Source organism: Schistocerca piceifrons, chromosome 10 (genome assembly GCF_021461385.2).
Source record: "Schistocerca piceifrons isolate TAMUIC-IGC-003096 chromosome 10, iqSchPice1.1, whole genome shotgun sequence".
Classification (NCBI taxonomy): Eukaryota; Metazoa; Arthropoda; class Insecta; order Orthoptera; family Acrididae; genus Schistocerca; species Schistocerca piceifrons.
The window spans coordinates 8,889,970-8,912,212 of NC_060147.1; the positions used below are offsets into that span (position 1 = coordinate 8,889,970).

The window sequence follows — 22,243 nt, forward strand, 5'->3', positions numbered from 1 at the left end:
GTGGAACGAGTTATCGGGGTCCGCGGCAGACACCGTGCCTACTAGCGACAGGACACGTGCCGAACCGACGTAGCTGAAATGCAAATCATTGTCCCGTGAATACAGACGTCGTATTGTAACAATACGAGTCGAGATAGATGTAACGGAACTTGAATAGCGTATTTGCCTCTATTGGTTACGGTAGAGAGATCGATCTTTTGGTCCTGTCTGTATATTTATATATAACATTGCACGAATAAAGGCTGGGCGAGTGTAAAGCTATCGTTATAAACGCACGCTGCGCGATTTGTTCTGTCATAATAATAATAACATGCTTTTGAATACCATTAAAATATAACGGCGATACCTGTTTAGTGTTATTGGAAATAATATGTAGTAAATTAATGAGTAAGATAGCCGATCCTATAAGAAGAGATAAAATTGGGCATATTAAGGTGTTTTGCTTTATATTGACGAAGCCGATGATACGGCATCATTTTTTCCGTTTACTCTTAGAAATAAACATGTAAAGAAGTACTAGTTGTGCGTAGTGAAAAAATATAGGGGCGAGTTTTAAATAACTACATCAGAGTAACAAAAGGACATTTAGCTACGTGAAATCGCGGATAGCGAAGTGTGGTCATTAACTTGAGTACACCTACAGGGCGGTCAATTCTGGGATAAATCTATACTCATCGCACGATGGACACAGTATTGAGACCGGAGACCGTGTTGTCTCTTTTTTTTTTTTTTTTTTTTTTTAAAAAAAAAAATTGCAAAGAGTGGGCTCCAATTTATGAAAAGGAGAAAAACGTAAACTTTTACGCAAACTCTTAATAATTGCCTAACAAACATTCGTGGAGGCGGTGGCTAAACTAGAAGAGTCAGTTACAAAATACTGTATCATTATCATTCATTGACTGTTGGTGTCGAGCAACCACAACTGTTCATCAAAGGGTTTCGATGTAACTTGGGAGTTAGGGTTCAGGCACTTGCATACACTCCACATCAGAGTGTGAATGAATGGTGAATGCGAAATAAAACTGTGAACAAAGTTATGTTAAATAAAACAGAAGAAACATGACAGTTTCGTCGTATCTGTTATTATTCCTTAAACTGTAATATTTCTTACTGTTGTACAATGCTTTTATAGATGATCGTTATGACAATTTGCTTCGAAGGGATCTCGTTACGAGTTAAGTTTTAGGGACCTTGTAGTGTTTCCTTTCCTCGGGGTTCTGCTGTGAAAATAGAAAATGTGATTGGTTTTTTAATTTTGATGGAATAAGTTACGGATAAGGTGGACTTCGTATTACTGATTGATGTACTGCTGTAATTTGACCGTGAATAGCAGACCGGGTCGGCAACACTACAAAAAGCGACTGTAAGGAAATAGCATCAGAAATAAGTTGAAATTTACCTTATAATTCTGTTAGAAACATAGTATTCATTATAATAGAGTCTTCGTCGCTGCGTCTGGAATACTTCTTAATTTTCTTGTTGGATGTCCTTTTTGTCATTGTTTGCTGGTCCTCTTGTTCTCCGTCTGATGAAAATTTCTTTAAGTTGTCACTGTCAGGATTAATTTATAAATTTGGCGATAACCATTTCGAATCACTACTGAAGTAACTTCATTTCATAATATAGTTTTAATTTCCACTTAAAAGCATATTTAACACAGCGCCGAAAAATACGCGTCTTGAACGTATGAAGACAAGAGAGTAATCCATTAGTTGTTAAAAACAAACACATACGCAAAAGAAAAAAAAATTAATTATAAAAATTGGTCACTGGCGCAACACTCTTCTGCATGCGCGATCGTAAATCATATCTTTGTATTGGCGGAGGTGCGGTAGTCAAAGTACCATTACAACCAGGTCCAGAGGGGGTACTTCGTAGATCCTAACTACTGCAGCTATTCTGGAATCAGGTGCTACATAACCGTTGTGTGTTCTCAATGACTTAAGGTTACCATATCTCATGCTCTAAGATCGACGCGCCTTTCCACTCGGTATAACGGTGCCTCACGGCAACAATGACAATGCCAGCGACGAAGGAAGATACGGTAGAGTATCTCTAGTTTTTCAAGGTGTTCTGTTTCTCCTGACTATACGTATGAGAATGTAATGTAAATATCATTTAAGATACAAGTACTGATGTGAAAAACATTATTGTACACGAATTGTATTGTACCTTATTGTGTGATAATGCACAGTATCACTTTCCTCAGCAGAGAATAAAAGTGTAACATTGATCAGTTTCACTGAAAACTGTGAGTTAAAGTCTTTCTCTCTCTCTGACACAGTTGTAGTGGTCTGCGCTACATTGCAGCTCTCGGTTTGTGTCGGCAGTGACGAGCCGCGGCGGTGGCTGGTGCCGGCAGACTCGTGGCCGCTGCGGCAGCTGCGGGAGGTGCGAGCGCTGCCCTGGGGGCAGGGCGTGTCGCTGCTGCTCTCCCCGACCGGCTCGACGCCGGCTGCGGCGGCGCTGCTGCTCCTCCTGTACGACGCGGACCACACCTCGGCCCTCCTCGCCCACTTGGCAGGTACCCACGACTGCTATCTGCACCGAGGCGCATGGAGTGTGGGGGGGGGGGGGGGGGGGCCTAGTGGTTCTCTGCGACTGCGGCGTGCCGTGCCGTCAGCGGCAAGCGGAGGGTTCGCGACCGTATTCGGACGAGTCGAGAGCCGAGCCGTTTCGGAGCTCCGGGAGCTCGGTAGTCTCGACTGTGCCCTTCCAGACGCGTTCAGGTGCGGCGAGCTGTGTGACGGGTGTTACAGAACGATTTGGATGTGGTTGAGCTTTTTTATGACGAGCGATACTCCTAGTAGGATTCTATCACTATAAAACTGTATGCTAACTAAACCGTTACATTTTCGTCGTGAATGAAACATTTAACTCGGGACCTAAAGAAGTAACATTTAACCAATTTGGTACTGAAAAATCCTGTTTGGTTCTGAGGGCACTGTAAAAGTGACTTCAGCAACTGGTAAGGAGAAAAACAGTAAATAAAAATCCTACAAATGCCTTCGTAAAGTGAGCCAAATGAATCGGAATATCCAAATATGACGAGTTCGAGAATGTAAATGTGAGATCCTGTCAGAATTAAATTTGCAGTGTTATGTGGCTTTATGCTTAATTAGAGACTTACTATTCTATCAGTTGATTTGTTTTCACCACATAATGCCCGCTGTTTACGTCCTTCTTCGTTGCTGAGTTATGTGTCACTTTTCGTTCTGACGCCGCAACTCTTCCTTTCCTATATCTTTACCACTTTTCATCTATATAAATGACGAACTATTGGTTTTGCCATTTAACAACTTTTTAATAACTGTGGAAGTATTACAGGCATCGGGTCCCACCTAATGTGTCACCCGCCTATATGTTTTACGTGAACCTTTCGAGACTCGATCGATCTGTTTACAAAGAGAAAGCAGAATATCTCTTCCTTTGACGTTGTCCGACAACGACCTAGGAAGCTCGATGCCCTCGTGGCCCAGGCTCTTCTGTGGCTCTGCGGTACTTTGCAGCATTCGTTTTATTCCTTGCCCACTTGCTGCTACGTCGAACTTTCGTGGTGATCATTGGGCGACGTCTTCCACGTTATCTGCAACATAAATAAACTTTGAAACTTCCTGGCAGATTAAAACTGTGTGACCGACGGAGACTCGAACTCGGGACCTTTGCCTTTCGCGGGCAAGTGCTCTACCATCTGAGCTACCGAAGCACGACTCACGCCCGGTCTCACAGCTTTTCTTCCGCCAGTATCTCGTCTCCTACCTTCCAAACTTTACAGAAGCTCTCCTGCGAACCTTGCCGAACTAGCTCTCCTGAAAGAAAGGGTATTGCGGAGACATGGCTTAGCCACAGCCTGGGGGATGTTTCCAGAATGAGATTTTCACTCTGCAGGCTGTGGCTAAGCCATGTCTCTGCAGTATCCTTTCTTTCAGGAGTGCTAGTTCTGCAAGGTTCGCAGGAGAGCTTCTGTAAAGTTTGGAAGGTAGGAGATGAGATACTGGCAGAAGAAAAGCTGTGAGACCGGGCATGAGTCGTGCTTCGGTAGCTCAGATGGTAGAGAACTTGCCCGCGAAAGGCGAAGGTCCCGAGTTCGAGTCTCGGTCGGGCACACAGTTTTAATCTGCCAGGAAGTTTCATATCAACGCACACTCCGCTGCAGAGAGAAAATCTCATTCTGGATAAATAAACTTTCTTCCCATAGTATTTCTGAACACTCAAAAACAAACTTAAAGAACATAATAATAATAACTGTTCTTACAATTATTCGTATAAGTCTTGGTCGATTTAATGAGAGGTGGGACAGGCCTAAGCCTTGTGACACCACAAATTCTCACTTTATTTAGACCTTGAGTAATAACTTAATTCCAGAAACCTAATGGCGTACACCCTAGCTTGCACACATTTTACATAATACGACACGGAACCGAGTAATATTGCTTAATAATGGCGCCAAACACACACGTCGCAGCACTTCTCCCAGCAGATATGTGAAGATACATTTGACGACAAACTGAAGCAAAACGGGCAAACTCTGCAGACGGTGGTGGGGAAGTGTTACTGCTAATATGCAAAGATAGCTACTCGAATTTAGTTCCTATCAAACCACATTTATGGAAAAAATACTGTAATATAATGCAACTACTCTGCCCTAAAGGTATTTTCATATTAAGCTCAAGCACTTCATAGCAAACTTTACTGCTAATTTAGTACATTAATAAAATCTGGAAACTGGCACAGTATACAAAAAAGTACTATGTCCTTAGCTGATGTAGGGAATGAGATACAGTCCACAGGTCTCGGTGCACAAGTGGAGGTGCAAATACAAGGTCCGGCAGAAAAACCTCCCCTTTAAGGAAAGCTAATAAAAACAAAACCAAATAAGGTAGAACAATTTTATTTATACTAAATAAAAGTACATATTATGCCATTTTAGAAAATACTCTTATGGTCTTACTTTTTAAATAAAACATCCCTTAAATGGCTTCCTGCACTGTCGACACACTGTTTGAGTCTTTCCCTGAAGTTATTCATTACTCTTTGAGTCATTTCAGGTGGAATAGCTTCAACCTCTTGTGTAATTGCTTCTTTCAGGGCTCGTACAGATTGTGGACGTTGTTCATAAACTTTTGCTTTTAAATAGCCCCAAAGAAAGAAATCACAGGGCGTTAAGTCCGGCGATCGTGGGGGCCAGCCAATGTCTCCACGCAACAAGATCACATGTCCAGGAAACATTTCCTTCACCAATGCCAGTGACTGCCGCGCTGTGTGGGCTGTAGCACCATCTTGCTGGAACCACATGTTCTCTATTTCACCAAAAAGCCCCCTTAGTTGCGGTTGGAGAAAGTCGCGGAGCATGGCACAATAGCGTTCACTGTTGACGGTTAAATTCCTGTCATTTTCTTCGAAAAAGTAAGGACCGATCACTCCGGAATTGTAAACAGCACACCATACTGTTACTTTAGGGCTATGAAGTGGTCGTTGATGAAGTTCTTGGGGATTTTGTTCACACCAGTACCTGCAATTTTGGCTGTTCACTGTTCCGGCAAGGTGAAAGTGTGCTTCATCAGAAAAAATCACAATATCGTTGGGACGAATGTTCCGAAGAAGGTCTTGGCACAAACTTACACGGACACCACAGTCTCGTTCACTCAGTTCCTGCGTAGTTACAATTTTGTAAGGATGCATTTTAAGATCTCGATGCAAGATTCTTCTCACACTTCGATCAGATATCCGTAATGCTGCCGCATGCTTTTTAGCGGATCGTCGAGGAGATTGTTGAACTGAAGCTCTAACTGCATCAACATTTCCGGGGCCTGTTGCAGTCCGTGGTCGTCCAGGTGGTTTCCTTTTTAATGCGGAACCTGTCTCACGAAAGTTAGCAACCCAAGAATAAATTGTTTTCTTATCGGGAACAGGGTCCCGTCGTCCGAGCGCAAAGCGAACGCGAAAAGCACGTTGAGTATTAATAGGCGATTCGCCATTTTGAATAAAATCTTCCACTACGAAGGCACGATGTTCACCAGACCACGCCATGGCGTACACTGAAAACGGCACGTAGGCAGCTACTTAACGACGCGCCCCCCACCACTCTGCTCCTTCTACTGTCCGCTGCACGTTACTTTGTAATCGGGGAGTTTTTTATGCCGGACCCTGTATAAACATTTCTAGTGCACTTCATCTCTGACATTTATTACAAAAAAAACTTGCCTGAGCAGTGAACACTAAGTAACACATATTACAGCACATTAAGAGTGTGACACATACGAATGAAAACTGAGACGTAACTTAGCCATTACCCGGTCCATGATAATAATGAGCCAAAACTGAACCACACAGTCCCTGCTGCCATCTTACTCATAACCTTTTAACAACTGCTTTTTAAATTTTGATCTTACAAATAAATTCATTATACTTAAGCTGCAGATTATATGTGACAATTGGCATCTAATTCTTTTAAAGTCTGAAATGTTACCCATGTTCTGTGAGAGACAAAAAGTACAAGAAGAGTAGTACGACCACCTGATATTGAAATCTCGAAACGTAAGTCCGGACAACCTTTCGAATCCACAGCTTCTTCGTAAGACATTTTATATTAACTGAATAATACAGCAGGATACACTTCTTTTAATACATTTGTGTTGATTAACATTAACATTCATTACATTAATTGAGCAGTCTTCCAATTTCATGGGATAGGGGCAGAATGAATCTTCCACTGTCCTCGTGACTTATTTTTTTTACTGTCACAAGTTCAGGGTACTCCAGAGCACCGCATGTCTCCACAAATGGGTGCACCTCTGTGCACCAACCGTGGACCCAGCAAATGAAAAATGGTGGTAAACAGCTGTCATAGCCAGTCTGTCTTGTCGAAACGCAATGTTCGGCCTCACAGTTTTGTGCACATATAAACGAATTTTTGCACAATATGCGTATTCTTACTTAACAAAATTTCCACGTGCAGATGATGATGGTCATTCGTCACTAAGAGATATGGGGCATAACTTATCACGTTTATGAAAAGATATGTTACCTTCATATTCCCCACCTTAGACAAATGACATCATCATCTTCAGAAAAAGTAACTTAACTAAGTAAACAACATTGACACAAATGACATCTTTCACCACATCTACTTTCTTTAACCCCAACTTATCTCTAAAACATTTTCTTTTCTGTTAACTTCAAAAGTAAAATGGAAGCCACCAAGGCATATCATAAATTACATAATCTTAGTTACATAACATTTTACTCTCAAGGTTGAATACCACCATTAATACAAATAATATCCCAACATTCTGGACAAATTCGCTTGTTATCTTGTTCTGAGTTTTTTATCTACATTTATAATTCATTGAGCTCTGATTTTGATATAGTAGTCTTCTTAAAAATAATCCGGCTATCAACTGATTTGCCTTTTCGGTTTTATAAAGCAATCGGCAAACTTAAAATTTTTTCTCTGTCTCATTTTAAGTTGATAGAACTTTTGAGGTTTACTCGTTCACTTTCTCTACTCAATCCAGGGGCTGCATATATGTACGAGGAGCATTCAAAAAGAAACTGAACTTTTGAAATGGCGCGTCAACCGGCAGAGATAGTGTGATGAGCGCACCTGGTGGCAGGTTCACACAACAAACTGCCATTTTTCTCGTGTCACTCGGACAATTAGCTAGCAAACTGCAGACGTTGAAGTAAGTACATGTACAACCTGCACGTCGGAGTAGTGCAGTGGAAGAGCTTGAGGAACAACGTGTATTTGTGAAATTCTGCTACAAACATAGCAAAACTTTCACAGAGACATTTTGAGTACGTAGCCAAGCATACGGGGAGGACTGTATGACTCGCGTGCAGTGCTACGTGTCGTTTAAACATTTTCCACAGAGCAGAATGTCGGCCTGTGACGACTCCACATCTGGATGTCCTTCCACATCGACAGTGGATAGTGTTCGCGCTGTGAGTCACGGAAATCATCGTTTAACTGTTCGAAAAGTTGCCAAGGGGGTGGACACCGGCATAAGACCGTGCCATCAAATATTGAGTGTAAGACTAGAGATGCATCATCTCAGTACAAAATTTGTACTGCATTTGTCAGCCAAAGATCGGAAGCAGACCCGTGTCGAAATGTGCGAGGAAGTGCTTGCCGCTGGTAATGACAGTAAAAACTTTCTTAAGAATGTCGTAACAGGCGACAAGACTCGGGTGTACAGCTACGGTACTGAAACAAAGATGCAGTCATCGCAGTGGGTAGGCAGAGGATCAGCTCGGCCAAAAAATGTTCGCACTAGTCGGTCAAAATCGAGGTGATGTCGGTTGTGTTTATTGACTGCAAAAGCATTATCCGTCAAGAATTTGTGCCACACGGTCAGACGGTAAACGAGGAAATCTACCAGGGAATTGTAGTGTGCATGAGGGATGCGATATACAGGAAGAGGCCCGAATTGTAGCTAAACGAGAGGTGGATGTTGCATCGTGACAGTGCACCAGCTCACATGTCACTCCTTACCTGCAGCTTCCTAGCAAATCACCACATTCCCATTGTGACCCACCCAATGTATTCTCCGGACTTAGCCTCACCAGACTTTTTCCCGTTTTCCAAACTGAAAAACATGTTGAAAGGACGTCACGTTCAAACTGTAGAGATCTCCTCTACAGGACAATGTGAAGAGAAACCTACGCGTTATCCCACAAAACGTGTGCCAGAGGCGTTTCAAAGCTGAAGAACCAATGAGAACGATGTATTGCCTGTAGAGGGGACTATTTTGAAGGGGACAGTACTTAAAATGTTGTACAATAAGCAATAAAGCCGATACAGCAAAAGTTCAATTTCTTTCTGAACAAAGCTTGTACGTATTATTATTTTTGCATCATAACTCTAAATTATGAAGGTTGTACTGATCTGTTTTATTGATCCTCCATTCCAGGTTACACTGACTGACTTTATAAATTATAAACCATCCCAACCGTATCATTTAATTAATCAGCGCTTCGAAGCATAAATATCCCTTTGTGGAATTATTCATTACCATCCAAAAAAAAAGCACTTCTTCAAATTTACTGTAGTACTCTCATCACCAAGTTCCCCATAGAGTCTAAAGATGACAGCACCATCTATTTTGCAGTCTGCCTCCTTTTCTTTACTGCTATTAACTTAAGGCATTACAGATCGATTGTAGCCATCAGCCTTTCGTCGCTTCTTGTGCTGTATTTGTTACTTACTCTTATGACTAATAGTAGTTCGCAAAACTCAGACCACTACATCTTTACTGTGTATTTGCTACACACAATTGAACCACAGTACTCAGGCGTGTCCCTTCCACCAAAGGCTACCTTTTGGACAAGTATCAGCATTAGAGCAGGAAAGGTGCTGTTCACCTTATAGCAAAGATGCTGAGTCGCGATAGGCATGACAGAAAGTTTCATACAATTTTAGACAAGTATATATTTTTTTACAATGATAGTGTCCCCAAAAATACTTCTCTCCATTTCCCCTTTGGTGAGGGTTACCTGAGCACTGACTTTTGATAAAATTTTTCTCCTTCATTTTCTAAAAAACAAAAAAGTCCTCTATGTTAGCTCTTGTGCAATTAATACTCACATTTATTTGGTTCATATGCCTCATACTTATTTGTACTACATACCAATGCTCTGGCTGTTAGCACACCGGTACTTTTCGTTTCTACAGGATTTTTCTCTTTCCTCCTCTCTGTCATACTTGTGGTGTGAACTTGCACAATAGGTATTATGTTCAATATTCTTATTGGTTTTTAGTTGTCATTATCTTAGCTATATTTCTGAACTCAATGTTATACTGTAATTGCAATAACAATGTTTGATGCTGCAGTCAGATTGTACCCGCATATGTTGTTCCATAGCTGTGCTCGTGGTTGGCTCTGTAGTTATATTTAGGCAACTCGGTCTGCCACTACGTGTTAATCATTGTTTTCACTCCTTCACTTCTTTTCTTTGTTGGTTTGGTTGTCCATAATACTTTGTCTAGCCGTAGCAAATTTTCTGTTCACTACCAACCTAAAGCTTATCTATTGGTATTTCACAGTGTAGTACCTGCCGTGCAGTGTAATTTCTCACTTCAATCTGCCAGTCCAGTATGATAGTTTTTAAGCATTTTCTTCTTTCTTTCATTATTTATTTATAAAAGTACTTTGGTAGTTCTGCCACTGTTCTTAGTGAGGAACAGTTCATCTCAGTATGAATTAACATCTCCACCACCTGGGCTCAGGGAATAAATGCACCTTAAGAAATATGTTGCATGGACATCCCCTTCAGGTTTGTACTTTGGATAAATTAATACTATTTCCTACATTTGGTTCTTCAATATGTTGTGCCGGATGGCAGTTACTTTCACAGAACTTCCTCTTAGCCGGTTCATCCTCCATTTTCACTACTCATGCCACAGTGCGCAGAACTCCTCTTCTGTGGATTGAGATGTGTTAACCAGCTAATCAACCTTCAGTAACTCATCAGTCCAATGTTGTCAAATTCAAATCTCTGACAGCAGTTGCCAGTACCTCTGTTTCTTTGACAATTTCTAAAATATTTTCTCATGATCGTCCATCTACGATTATTTTGTTTGTATATTTCTCAAAATCTTTAATTCATTTTACATCATTATCTATTTCTTGGAGCTGCTCCTTAACTTTGTTCCAAACCAAATCACACTGTTGTATTACATCTATATCTAACTGCCTAGTTGAAGGTGCTATGATGTTTTGCAGGCTAGAAGTTAGTTCTGTTTTTAGGCTAGAAGTTAGTCCATTTAGTGGGTTAGAAGTCAGGTGTGTTCTCGGACTGGAACTTTGTTCTGTTTTTAGACTAGAAATTAGTTATGTTCTTAGCCTAGCATAAGAATTATCTATCGTGCGTGTAATTTCAGTGTTTAAAGCATCGGTAGCCTCGAACACCTCCTCCATCTTAAATGTTAAGATTGGCATACAGTGTTATCAGCACTAAATTGTATTGAATTTTTAGTCAGCTGCAGGCACTACATAAATTAGAGCGCCCTATAAACTCGACAAAAGAAACTTCAATCAATAAAATCACTTTCAATCTGTTCTGACACAGCTCACCGAAGCTTAACTGCAGCTCTTGTCACATCGAGTTCCAGCAAGAAGCCATTTCAGTGGGTGAGGTTAACTGCGATGTTGTAGTTAGTTGGTCGCCAGTTGTCATCAGTGCTGGAATTAGATGCACAACTCTATCCAACATCCCACGTGGATTTATTTCTGGATTGTTTAAAATAAATGTTATCGAAAAATGTGTTACTCCTGTTTCTCGACTAACGTACTCTTCTTCTCTCGAGGTTTGAGGGTGGACAGTGCACGTAGTTAGTTTATGTGCTGCATCTCAATACAAGTTGTTGATCCCATTGTCAGGAACAACACATTTGTATATTCTCAGTTATCCGGACAAAAGTACTTAATTTCTTCCCAGTTATCACATAATTTTGTCTTCTTTAAATACAAATATAAACGAATTAAATCAAACAATGGAAAATCCAGGATGGAGTGTAACAATACTAGAGAAGGAAAGTTGCTAATCACCATATGGCGGAGATGCTGAGTCGCAATAGGCCTTTGTCAGCAGTAGACACACATACAGACAGGCACACGCGCGCGCGCGCGCACACACACACACACACACACACACACACACACACACACACACACCACACACACACACACACACACACGCAACTTGCACACACGTCTACAGTCTCAGAGAGCTGAAACCACACTGCAAACAGCAGCAGCAGTGCATGATTGGAGTGACAAGTGGGTGTGGGTAAGGAGGAGGCTGGGGTGGGGTGAAGTCCAAATGTATCAGTTCATAATTTAAGCAACGAGGTTTGATGTGCCAAAATGTGTATTATGGGAAAGCATCCATTGTTTGTTAGAAATGTATTGAGATTTTATGACCGCCGTGTATATTATTGCCGATAATGAGATCAAAATATATGAGTGTATCAGGTTCATCATTAAAAGTATAAATCAAATTGTGAAATAAAAAAATTCTACAGCGGTTACGTTTCAGCGTGTATCTGATAAAGTCAGTGAAAGTAAAATTACATTATAAATTATTTTATTTTATTTGCACGTCAAGCTCCATAGGACCAAATTTAGAAGCAAATCTCCAAGGTCAAGGAGCACGTCAGCACATGAAATTACAACATAAAAGTAATAACAGATAAAAGTAAATGCTTATGAACCCAAAGAAAGTCAGTCCATAAGTTTAAGTAAACACAATCAACAATACAACATAAATCAGCTTAATTTTTCAAGTAGAATAGAAGGAGTGACCCACGAGGAAACTCTTCAGTTTCGACTCCCAAGCACACGGATCACTGCTAAGATTCTTGAATTCGAGTGATAGCTTACTGAAAATTGATGGAGCAGTATACTGCACACGTTTCTGCATGAGACTTAAGAAAGTCCAATCCAAATGCAGGTTTGATTTCTGCCGAGTATCCAGAACCTTGACAGATGCCAACTGTGATGGGGAAGTCCTTAGCTAGTCCTGAGGTTGTATGGATGTAGCTTCTCGGCTGTGCACAATGTAACTGCACCCAGTTAATATGCTGCATCGGCACATCATTGCTAACCAGATGAGACTGTGTGGCACCCAATCAAAGGCCTTTTCGAGATCCAGGAATGCTACATGCAGCAGAATGGCTTTCTCATGACGTTTCTCGACTAAGAGTCTTGCAGCACGAATCGCATCAGCTGTGCCACAGTGCCATAGTGTTTCAATTCCTAGCCTAATTCCCTCTGCATTACCTGATTTAATCCAGGTACAGTCCATTACTCTTGTTTTACTTTTGTTGATGTTATCTCATACCCTGCTTTCAAGATTGACGATTCTGCTCAGCTGCTCTTCCAAATCCTTTGCTGTCTCTGACAGAATTACAATGTCATCAGCAAACCTCAAAGTTTTATTACTTCTCCCTAAAGTTTAATTCCTGCTCCAGTTTTCTTTGGTTTCCTTTACAGCTTGTTCAACTTACAGATCGGATAACATCAGGGATATGCTACAATCCCGTCTCACTTCCTTTTTGAGCACTGCTTCCCTTTCACACCCTTCAACCTTTATAATTGCCATCTATTTTCTTTACAAGTTGTAAATAGCCTTTTGCTACTTATTTTTTACCCCTGCTTCCTTCAAAAATTTAGAGTGTAATCCAGTCAACATTGTCAGAAACTTTCTCTAAATCTACTGTGGACATAAGTTTGCCTGTCCTTAACCTATTGCCTCGCATGTACCTACATTTCTCCAGAATTCAAAATGATTTTCCCCAAGATTGGCTTCTACCAGTTCTTCCATTTTTTTGTAAATAATTTGTGTCAGTATTGGGCAACTGTGACGTATTGAACCTATAGTTTTCAGTCTCTTTGTCATCTGTGGAGCTATTTGGCATATAAATTTGCACTACTGTGGTTGGTGTTAGCTTCCTATCTTGGCTGCAGTACTTCATTGACTGTGCTGCTGATAGCAGCTTACCCGCATTGCTGTTTTATTCTCTATTGTTAGGCTTATTTCTGCATTACTTCTATTCAATGTTGTGTTTATAATTCTGTACTCACCTCAACTGAAGTTATATTTCTCCTGGCACCGTGCTTCACCAATCCCTACCATATCTGACTTTAGTGTGTCGTTTCTCCTTTCCAAATTCTCTAAGCTACCTACCCAATAAGGAGATTTAACAGTCTACACTCAGATCGGTAGAATCGTCCCGATGACGACACCGTCCCAAATAGTCCTTGCCCGGGGATCTGATGGGAAACCATTTTACTTCTGGAATATTTTACCCGAGAGATGCCATTGTAACTCGACAGTAGAGCTGTACGTCCTCAGGAAAAGTAATGTCTGCTCCCATAGGAGCTCACCACTAACTTGAAATTTTTTAATTTTGAAAAGTAACAGCTGTAGTTTTCCCTCACTTTCAACCATTCACAATATCGGCACAGGGAGGCACGTCAGCCGACATTACGAAGTCAGTTTCCAACAACAAGGTACCGTTACGCATCCTGGTTCAAGACTTGACTGGTCCAGCTATGGCATCTACGCCCTTCTGAATAACGAAAGAGTTGACAGATGAAAAATCCTTTCTGTCCTCAGATCTAGAAACTACGAGGAACTTTGGGGGAGACAGTAGTACTTTTGTCACTGGTGGCTGGTCAAGTTTCCGTTTTTGGGCAGAAGTCGAGAGGGAAGAAGAAGAAGAGAAATCCATTGCGGATGAATCCCCCACGATTTCCAGCGTCTCCGATGGCGCGCTCCTTCCTCGTGGGGACCCTCCCCGAGGGCACTCCCACCTTAGGTGAATGTTTACACCTCAGGTCACACCTCCCGAGAAACAGACGGAGGGACCAATCGGCATGGTCGGAAGGTGTCAGCTCGGGCCTGGCCTTTACCAGGGGGGGTACGCATGGACCCTACTTGTCTACCCAGGGCGGGGAATTAAGCTTTACTCTGTCACTGGCTACGTGTGCGAACGCGTGTGTCGGCCTTCCGGCACGCACAGGGAGGAAATAAGAATTGGGAAAAAAAAGGGAGAGAGGGAGAGAAAGGACAGACTGTCTCAAACGCCTAGGCAGAGACAATAGGGTGGACAAGAATGCAAGGTAAAAAGGAAGGAAGAAACCAGAATAAGCGAAAAACCAAAATGACCACAAATGTAAGTCGTTGAACCGTCCGTCTCTGGACACAGGCGCAAACTTCCCCCTTTGAGGGCAGGGACTCCTTTTAGTTGCCTCTTACGACAGGCAGGAATACCTAGGGCCTATTCTTACCCCGGACCCGCAGGGGGGGGTCGTCCAGGCTGTTCCCCTCGCCACTACCAAAAAGGCTGCTGCCGCTCTTTGGGAACTGCCCATCTGTCCAGCCTCTCCACAGATACCCCTCCACTGCGGTCTTAGCTACGGTACAGCTATCTGTACCGTCGAGGCACGCGAGCTACTCCGTCCCGGCAATGTCTGCGGGTGACGGGGCAGTATTTCCCTGCGTGATTTTACGTACCTGCAAAATTCTATCGTCGTATGACACGCTGTTCGGGAGATACAATGTCTTACACATTGAGGTGTGTGAAATCCTGCTTTTGCTTAAAACTGATTGTGAATTGCTCAGTTTATATTCGTCCAGAGTTTGGTAGTGAGAGCACTTAGTGACTCCCAAAAAACTTTGAGCATAATTTCAAACCTTTCCTAAAATTTTTCTTACTTGGATGCTTAAAGGCAAATATTTAGTACTTTAAATCATTTACGAAGTAATTGGACATTTAAAGTTGTTTTATGCACGGAAGGTCAATTCTTTAAAAAATTTGTTTACCTGTTGCGTCAGAGAGTGTCATGATTCCCAGACCGGGTCACTGCTTTCGGCAGTCGTGGCACAGTGTTCGGTCTCTGATATTCGTAGCAAGTCGTACAACCGGACGTGTGTCTGTCTTGTGGAACGGACCGGATCGGAAGTCACCCGTTACCGGTCGGGGATATTCCGGGTTCGGTACTGCCGAACAGGTGCGAGTCCGGCCCGTCGGTACGGCACCCGCATCGCGGGCACCGGTGGAGGCAGACCCGTCCACTTTAGAGCTCTGGAGCTCCCTGCGAGACGGGGTTTGCCGAGCCGTCGCAACAGGAGTGCGTCGAGTCCGTCTCCCCCCAGCTCACTCGGCCGGCGAGCTGTTTGGCTGCAGTGTTTCGTCGACTGTTGTAGTTCGTTTCTCTGACATCACTCACGTGCATGTAACGTGTTGGCACGCGAACAGAACGTCACCGTTTCAAAATTTCTGCCCACCTCCCCTCGACCAGAAACCCGACAGTTGTCACTTACTTTACTTCTGACAACAGTGAGCAGGATACGTGTAGACGGCTTATCGAGTCGTCCGTGTGCCCGGTTCGCCAGTGTGTGTCGAGAGTGGGGGCACTGTGGGTGCCACATCTAGGTGGCGAGTGGAGTGCTGTGCCATAGAGCAGAGATGCTGAGTCGCAGATAGGTACAACAAAAAGACTGTCACAAATAAAGCTTTTGGCCATTAAGGCCTTTGTCAACAATATAGCCCCCCCCCCCCCTCCCACACACACACACACACACACACACACACACACACACACACACACACACACACACACACAACTGCAAATGCAACTCACACACATGACTGCAGTCTCAGGCCACTGAAACCACACTGTGGCATTTGTGTATTCTGTGCATTATTTGTCATTTGTATTCTATTCACCAATACTGAATGCTGTTGGAGTTATGTTAGAACACACTGGAGAAGAAAGCCTCATAGTGAGTGCAGCATATTGTTATCGCTGACCTCAAATGGCTAGCTGTGGCTGTAAAACTGGATATGCTTCGGATTTGAAGAAGACCTGGAAGCAGCTCAAGTGATTTCTTAGTTTTCATTACTCTGAACTAGTGTATCTATTATAGACACAGGTTCAGTTGTAGTGGTTAATAAAAAAGAAAAAGAGAAGAGAAGAGAAGAAAAGAAAAGAAAAGAAAAGGTTGAAAATGTGGGAAGAGATGGTGAATAAAAAGGGGTTCTAAAATCGTTAATATCTTTAATGACTGTGAAAAAGGGAAAGAATGAAATGCAAATCGGACTTAGTATTACAGAAAGGTTATCGGACTTCGTGATTCGGAAAAGCTATTGTTGGGGTGGTCCTTGTGGCGTTTCTGAGCAAAAGTCAAACCAATTTCCACTACAAAAATTATTTGAAAAGAACAGAGAATAACAAAATGTGATTAAGAGGGGGAAATGGCATAGATAAGAGTTCATCCTATACCATGTTAACATGTCTTCTTTCGTGCGGCATCCAGGTCTTCAAAAATCTCCTACTTCCTTTCTGCATGAAAATAGTAGCTGCTCCAAAATCTTGCAATCGTCCAGGAATCACTAATTTATACGAATTAAAATCATCTTGATACTGAATGCAATTTATTTTACATTGCCACTTCCATCCTCGGAATTTCATAACAACTTCCACAATATGTCTACACATTAAGATGAAAAAACTTATTTATCAGACCAAGACTAGCTAATAAGTTTTTACGTCTGCGTTAAGCTTCCGCTTTTGAGAGACAAAAGACGGATAGAAAACAAAAAAAGTGTTACAATTTTAGTATTTTCTCTGCCGTCGAGTGCTCATACCGCTGCGACGGTATAATTTATGTCTGAGGGAACGAGTGTAGCGGGGCGAAATTCAAAGTCCCGCTACACAGTGGTGGAAAACTGGCCATTACAAATAGGTTGCCTCTTGTTGTAATGGAGCTGGAGTAATAAAATATTTATTAACTCTGAGCAATGTGTTTAAAGTGCTACGCTTGCACCGTGGTAATATTTTTGTCAAGTCGGTGTACCGACTGTCGCAGGGCTCAGTCTCGGGGACGGGTGCCGCGTGGAGGGGGAGCCGCTGCAGCAGCACACGGATGCGGTGAGGTGTCTTGCAGCCACTCCGGACCGACCGGACGATGACGTCCGCATGGCGGCATTCTTCGTGGCAGCCAGTGTCATCACCGACTCCGGTGAGTACTGTGGCTTTACACCATCCTTTTAGATATTTGTAAATTTCAATTTAATTTTTTTTTTTTTAAATGTGTCACTAGCATTTTGCTGTTTATTCCCCCCGAGTTGAGCTCCGGGTGACCAATTATCCAATGTTGGCTTAGTTCAACCTTTATTCTCTCTCTTGACAGAACGAGAAATATCTACTCAGAAAGCTAGTGTTAATAAAATAGAAAAATATACAGGGTAATTATAAAGGTCACAAAACACTTCAAAAAATCAGATGACCAAGAAGAATGCAACAAACGGTACGGTATATAAACGTCACACTTGTCCACTGGCCGCCACATGGTGCACGTCTGATCGGTAGTCCAGTTCTGCCTGTGCACGACCCGGCATATCGGGAGTGATGTTAGGAACAGTTACCTAGGCACAGTGTCACGAGTTGTCATAATCCTGCAGTAGGTACAATACGATATTGCAGTGCCTGTGTTAGTTAAAATTATGATGCAAAGTTTCTTCAGAGATGCATGCGTGCATGTCACTGCACTACAGTGGAATTACACACGGGCACTGCAGTATCGTATTCATCTGCCAACACCGGGCAAACAACTTTCGAGTAAAATGTGTCCCCTGTATAGGAATATACATAATGGATGTACGAGTGCCGGTTGTAGACACGCGGTTGATGACATACGGAAGTTTGGGTCTGGCTGTGAGTCGTGTTCGGGTAGCCAAACGGTAAAGTCACGACGAACGGAAAATCTGCATTTGAGTCCCTGTCCTGTACAAATGTTCATTGTTGTCATTCCATTATACAGCTGAAAGTTATCCATATTTGCAACTGCGAATACATGTAATATATCCTACGGTAGAGGTGGAACGCAATCACTGTATCCGAACGTATCCCACGAGGAAAAATTGTGACGTTGAGTCCGTCAACCGCAGCAGTCATTCTAGAAACGACAGGTTGACAATGGCTACGCAGTCTGTCTGACGGTGTTGGTGTTATCTCACAAACGGCTGTGCAAACCTTGGACAGCAATCTCCTGTTGGAAAATGAAATCTCTGCTGTCAGTGTTCAAGTTGTTGCACAAGCCACAATAGCAGCACATAAATGCATTCTCTGCCCTGTTCACCTCAGTTATCATCGAAAAAGACCAATGGTGCCCTCATCGGTATTTCTACAAACTAGCTAGCCGAGCACCACATTCGAAAAAATGTTCGAGAATTTGTCGGAGTGCAGTGTTCGAGAAACTACGTCGACTGTCGACAAGCACGTCCGATTTAGAACGAATGCACGATTTGTGTTTACTGTTCTGCATCGGTTTTACAATATTTCAGAACAAATTAAAGTTCGTGCCGGGTGTAAGGGATCCATGATCCCACCAACATAGATGCTCGTATACGACACCCAAGTCTATAGTAGACAGGGGTCGATTGTCGAGTGCTGCAGAAGGCAGTGAGACTAGTGCCGAGTGCGGAGTAGCACTGGAATGTGTCGAGTGCTGGACAGACAGGCAAGAATGGTGGTCGAGTGAGTTGTAAACGGTAAAATTCACCGGAGTATGGCGAGTGAGCGTGTCGCCCTAATCGTCGTGGGGTTGACCCTCACTGATACCGATTCGCGAGTGATATGAAACAGAAAGTGACTGACAAGTGCCGAATTACGTGTTTCGCGTCAACCGCGTCGGCCAGCAACAACCGTGGATTGCAGTAAGGATTGTTGTGAATGTTAACCATCATCATTACGTGTGACGAAATACTGAAAATCAGCAACCAATAATTAGACGTGTAAGGCGAAGGTAGCAACTGCCTCAGAATTTGTGTGTTAGTAGGAAATATATATTGGTTTGTGCATCGCAACCTTTGTGGTCCTTAATAATAGACAAACTTTCATTCATTCCACTATTCAGTTGCAAAACAGCCACACTCGGTTGAAATACCCCCGAAACCACAGCAGAAAAACCGATAGCCTTTCATCCATTAAGTACTCGGTCATATAATCATAATAATTAACTGTTTGGGGGCTACTATAAATTACACAAAACCCAATAAGGAATTAAACGGGGGTGTTCCACGGGTCGGGACTCGAACTCGAGTTTCCCACTCTTTGTGAACGGTTGCCTCAGCCACTTCAGCTGTCCGAGCCCTCAGATAGCCTAAGTGGTCGAGGCGACCCCCGACAACGAGTTGAAAATCCAGGTTCGAGTCTCGGTCTGGTGTAAATTTTCATCTGTTCCGAAAGATTCTACATCTGGCGCAGAGCCGTAATGGCAATTTGCTGATTCATTCTTTTGAGTTCGTCTCGGAGTACCGTAGCATTTGTTACGTTACATTTACCCGTTTACCGTACCGATTTTTTAAAATGTTTCACAGACTTTATAATTAGCCCGTATATCGTAAGACTATCACCGTCACTGCATCGGACATCCGTGCCGTCCGCAGGGACCGTCAGCCTGGGCTCGGGGACACTGGCGATCGGCGAGTCGACGCTGTCGCTGTCGACCGACTCGCTGCTGTGGCTGCTGCCCTCCTCCGGGAAGCCGCCCGAGCTCTGGGCGGCACAGAGCATCAGCAACCTGGTGGAAGTGGTGAGTGCGGCAGCACATCAGCTGTCTCCCTCTGGGCTGTGCTCCCCCCACTCCTGTGTGCCCCCTGTCTGTTACCTTCAGTGCCGTGCTTATTTCACCCTTGTCCTTGCTCGAATGATTCTTATTATCTGTGCACTGAAATTCTGTATGCTTCATGATATTTGTCACTATCAGTTACAATGTATAGCTAATAAGATTCGGGCCCTGTTAAAAATGTTGTCCAATGCGTATTAATTAGGTTCTGGGTGGAATTGGATGTCTTGTGGTTTCTTTTTCATTTATTTTTGAACAATAACCACATTTTCAGAGTTCAGTATCAATTAATATACATTGCTATTCACTTTTTATATAGGCAATGTTTAGTAGCAGACAAGCACATTTATCTCGCAAGCAGGTGCGCCGTTTTTTGTAATACAAGTGGGCGCCCGTTGCACTTTGTACGTGTGTATAGAATAGCTGTCTTTATGTTTCCGAGCAAAACGTGTCTGCTCAAAATCACAGTTTAGTCTTAGTTTATTTAACGTCAAGAAAATAAACTTACATAATATGAGCTAAACCAATGTTTTATTAAACAGTAATGAAATAGAATGAAATTTTCACTCTACAGCGGAGTGTGTGCTGATATGAAACTTCCTGGCAGATCAAAACTGTGTGCTGGACCGAGACTCGAACTAGGGACCTTAGCCTTTCGGGGGGCAAGCGCTCTACCGACTGAGCTACCCACGACTCACGCCCCGTCCTCACAGCTTGATCTGCCAGGAAGTTTCATATCAGCGCACACTCCACAGTAGAGTAAAAATTTCATTCTAGAAACATCCCCCAGGCTGTGGCTAAGCCATGTCTCCGTAATATCCTTTCTTCCAGGAGTGCTAGTTCTGCAAGGTTCGCAGGAGAGTTTCTGTGAAGTTTGAAAGGTAGGAGACGAGGTACTGGCGGAATTAAAGCTGTGAGGACGGGGCGTGAGTCCTGTTTTGGTAGCTCAGTCGGTAGAGCGCATGCCCCCGAAAGGCAAAGGTCCCGAGTTCGAGTCTCGGTCCTTCACACAGTTTTGATCTGCCAGGAAGTTTAACAATGAAATAAATTTTCACTATAACACTCTGTTGCCAAAGGTAGATGCTACAGAGACAGTAATGACCCACTCGAAGCATTAAGCAGTGCAGTTGCAGCAGATCCCCGCCAGCCGCAATCACTAATTATCACGTAGACAACTGTCTCTATGTACGATTATGTTGCTAGTTCGTAATCGGGGTCTTTTTTTGCATGGATTGTAAATTTTTTCTCTCCTGCAGTAATAGATTTTATATTACTGCTCCTCACTTGTATGTATGAGAACATAATTTATCACTGTTTGACCTGAAGCAATAGTGAAGGAATAGGTATGAGTTTGCAGGTGTGAAACAACAATGTAAACGATCAAAATCATTTTGTTTTTGTCCAGTGCACTTTACACATGGTCGTGCTTGCTCGAGGATTAAAAGCCTGTTATTAAATGTGACTGTCTACAGTTCGACATGTCGTCTATGTGGCGAGTAGCAATCTATCCTAATATTTGTACTGCAATCTGTTCTCTGTATGAGTTGTAAATAACCGTTTGCTCCCTGCACATTATTCCTGCTATGTTCAAAATTTTGAAAAGTGTGTTTTAGTCGACACTGCCGAGAGCTTTCTCTGACTCTACAAATGTTGTAAACATAGCTTCACCTTTCTTCAAACTATCGTCTACGATAAGACATACTGATGTTTCTTCAGAACACGTATTCGTCTTCCCAGATGTTGGCTGCTACCAGTTTTTCCATTCTTCTGCAAATGATGTGTGTCATTATTTTTCAGCTGTGACTTATTAAACTGCCAGTTTGGCAACATTCGTGGCTGTCAGCACGGGCCTTCTTCGGAATTGCCCCTCTGAGTCTCTCTGACTGAACTACGTATGTAACAGAGGTCTGAAGATGGTCGGTTGTTGTTAATGTCACGATAATGGTGTTGCAACCTAATAAATTCACACAAAAAAACTTTTGAAAGTCATCACGATTTGTCTCTAACAGATATAATGTCAGTAGCTACGACCCGAATACGAGGACAGTGGATTAATTGAAACATTACACAGTTACACTGCATTAGTGCTCGAAAGTATTTC

At 42.7% G+C, this 22,243-nt stretch overlaps 1 protein-coding gene across 1 annotated transcript in view; it reads left to right on the forward strand.

Moving 5' to 3' along the window:
• LOC124719027 (actin cytoskeleton-regulatory complex protein PAN1) overlaps positions 1–22,243 on the forward strand; it is a 169,062-nt gene that overhangs the window by 141,593 nt on the left and 5,226 nt on the right. Inside the window, exons 16-18 of the mRNA XM_047244696.1 lie at positions 2,331–2,524; positions 17,383–17,535; positions 19,964–20,109. Of these exons, the coding sequence (XP_047100652.1) occupies positions 2,331–2,524; positions 17,383–17,535; positions 19,964–20,109 (493 nt within the window). The remainder of the gene's footprint in view (positions 1–2,330; positions 2,525–17,382; positions 17,536–19,963; positions 20,110–22,243) is intronic.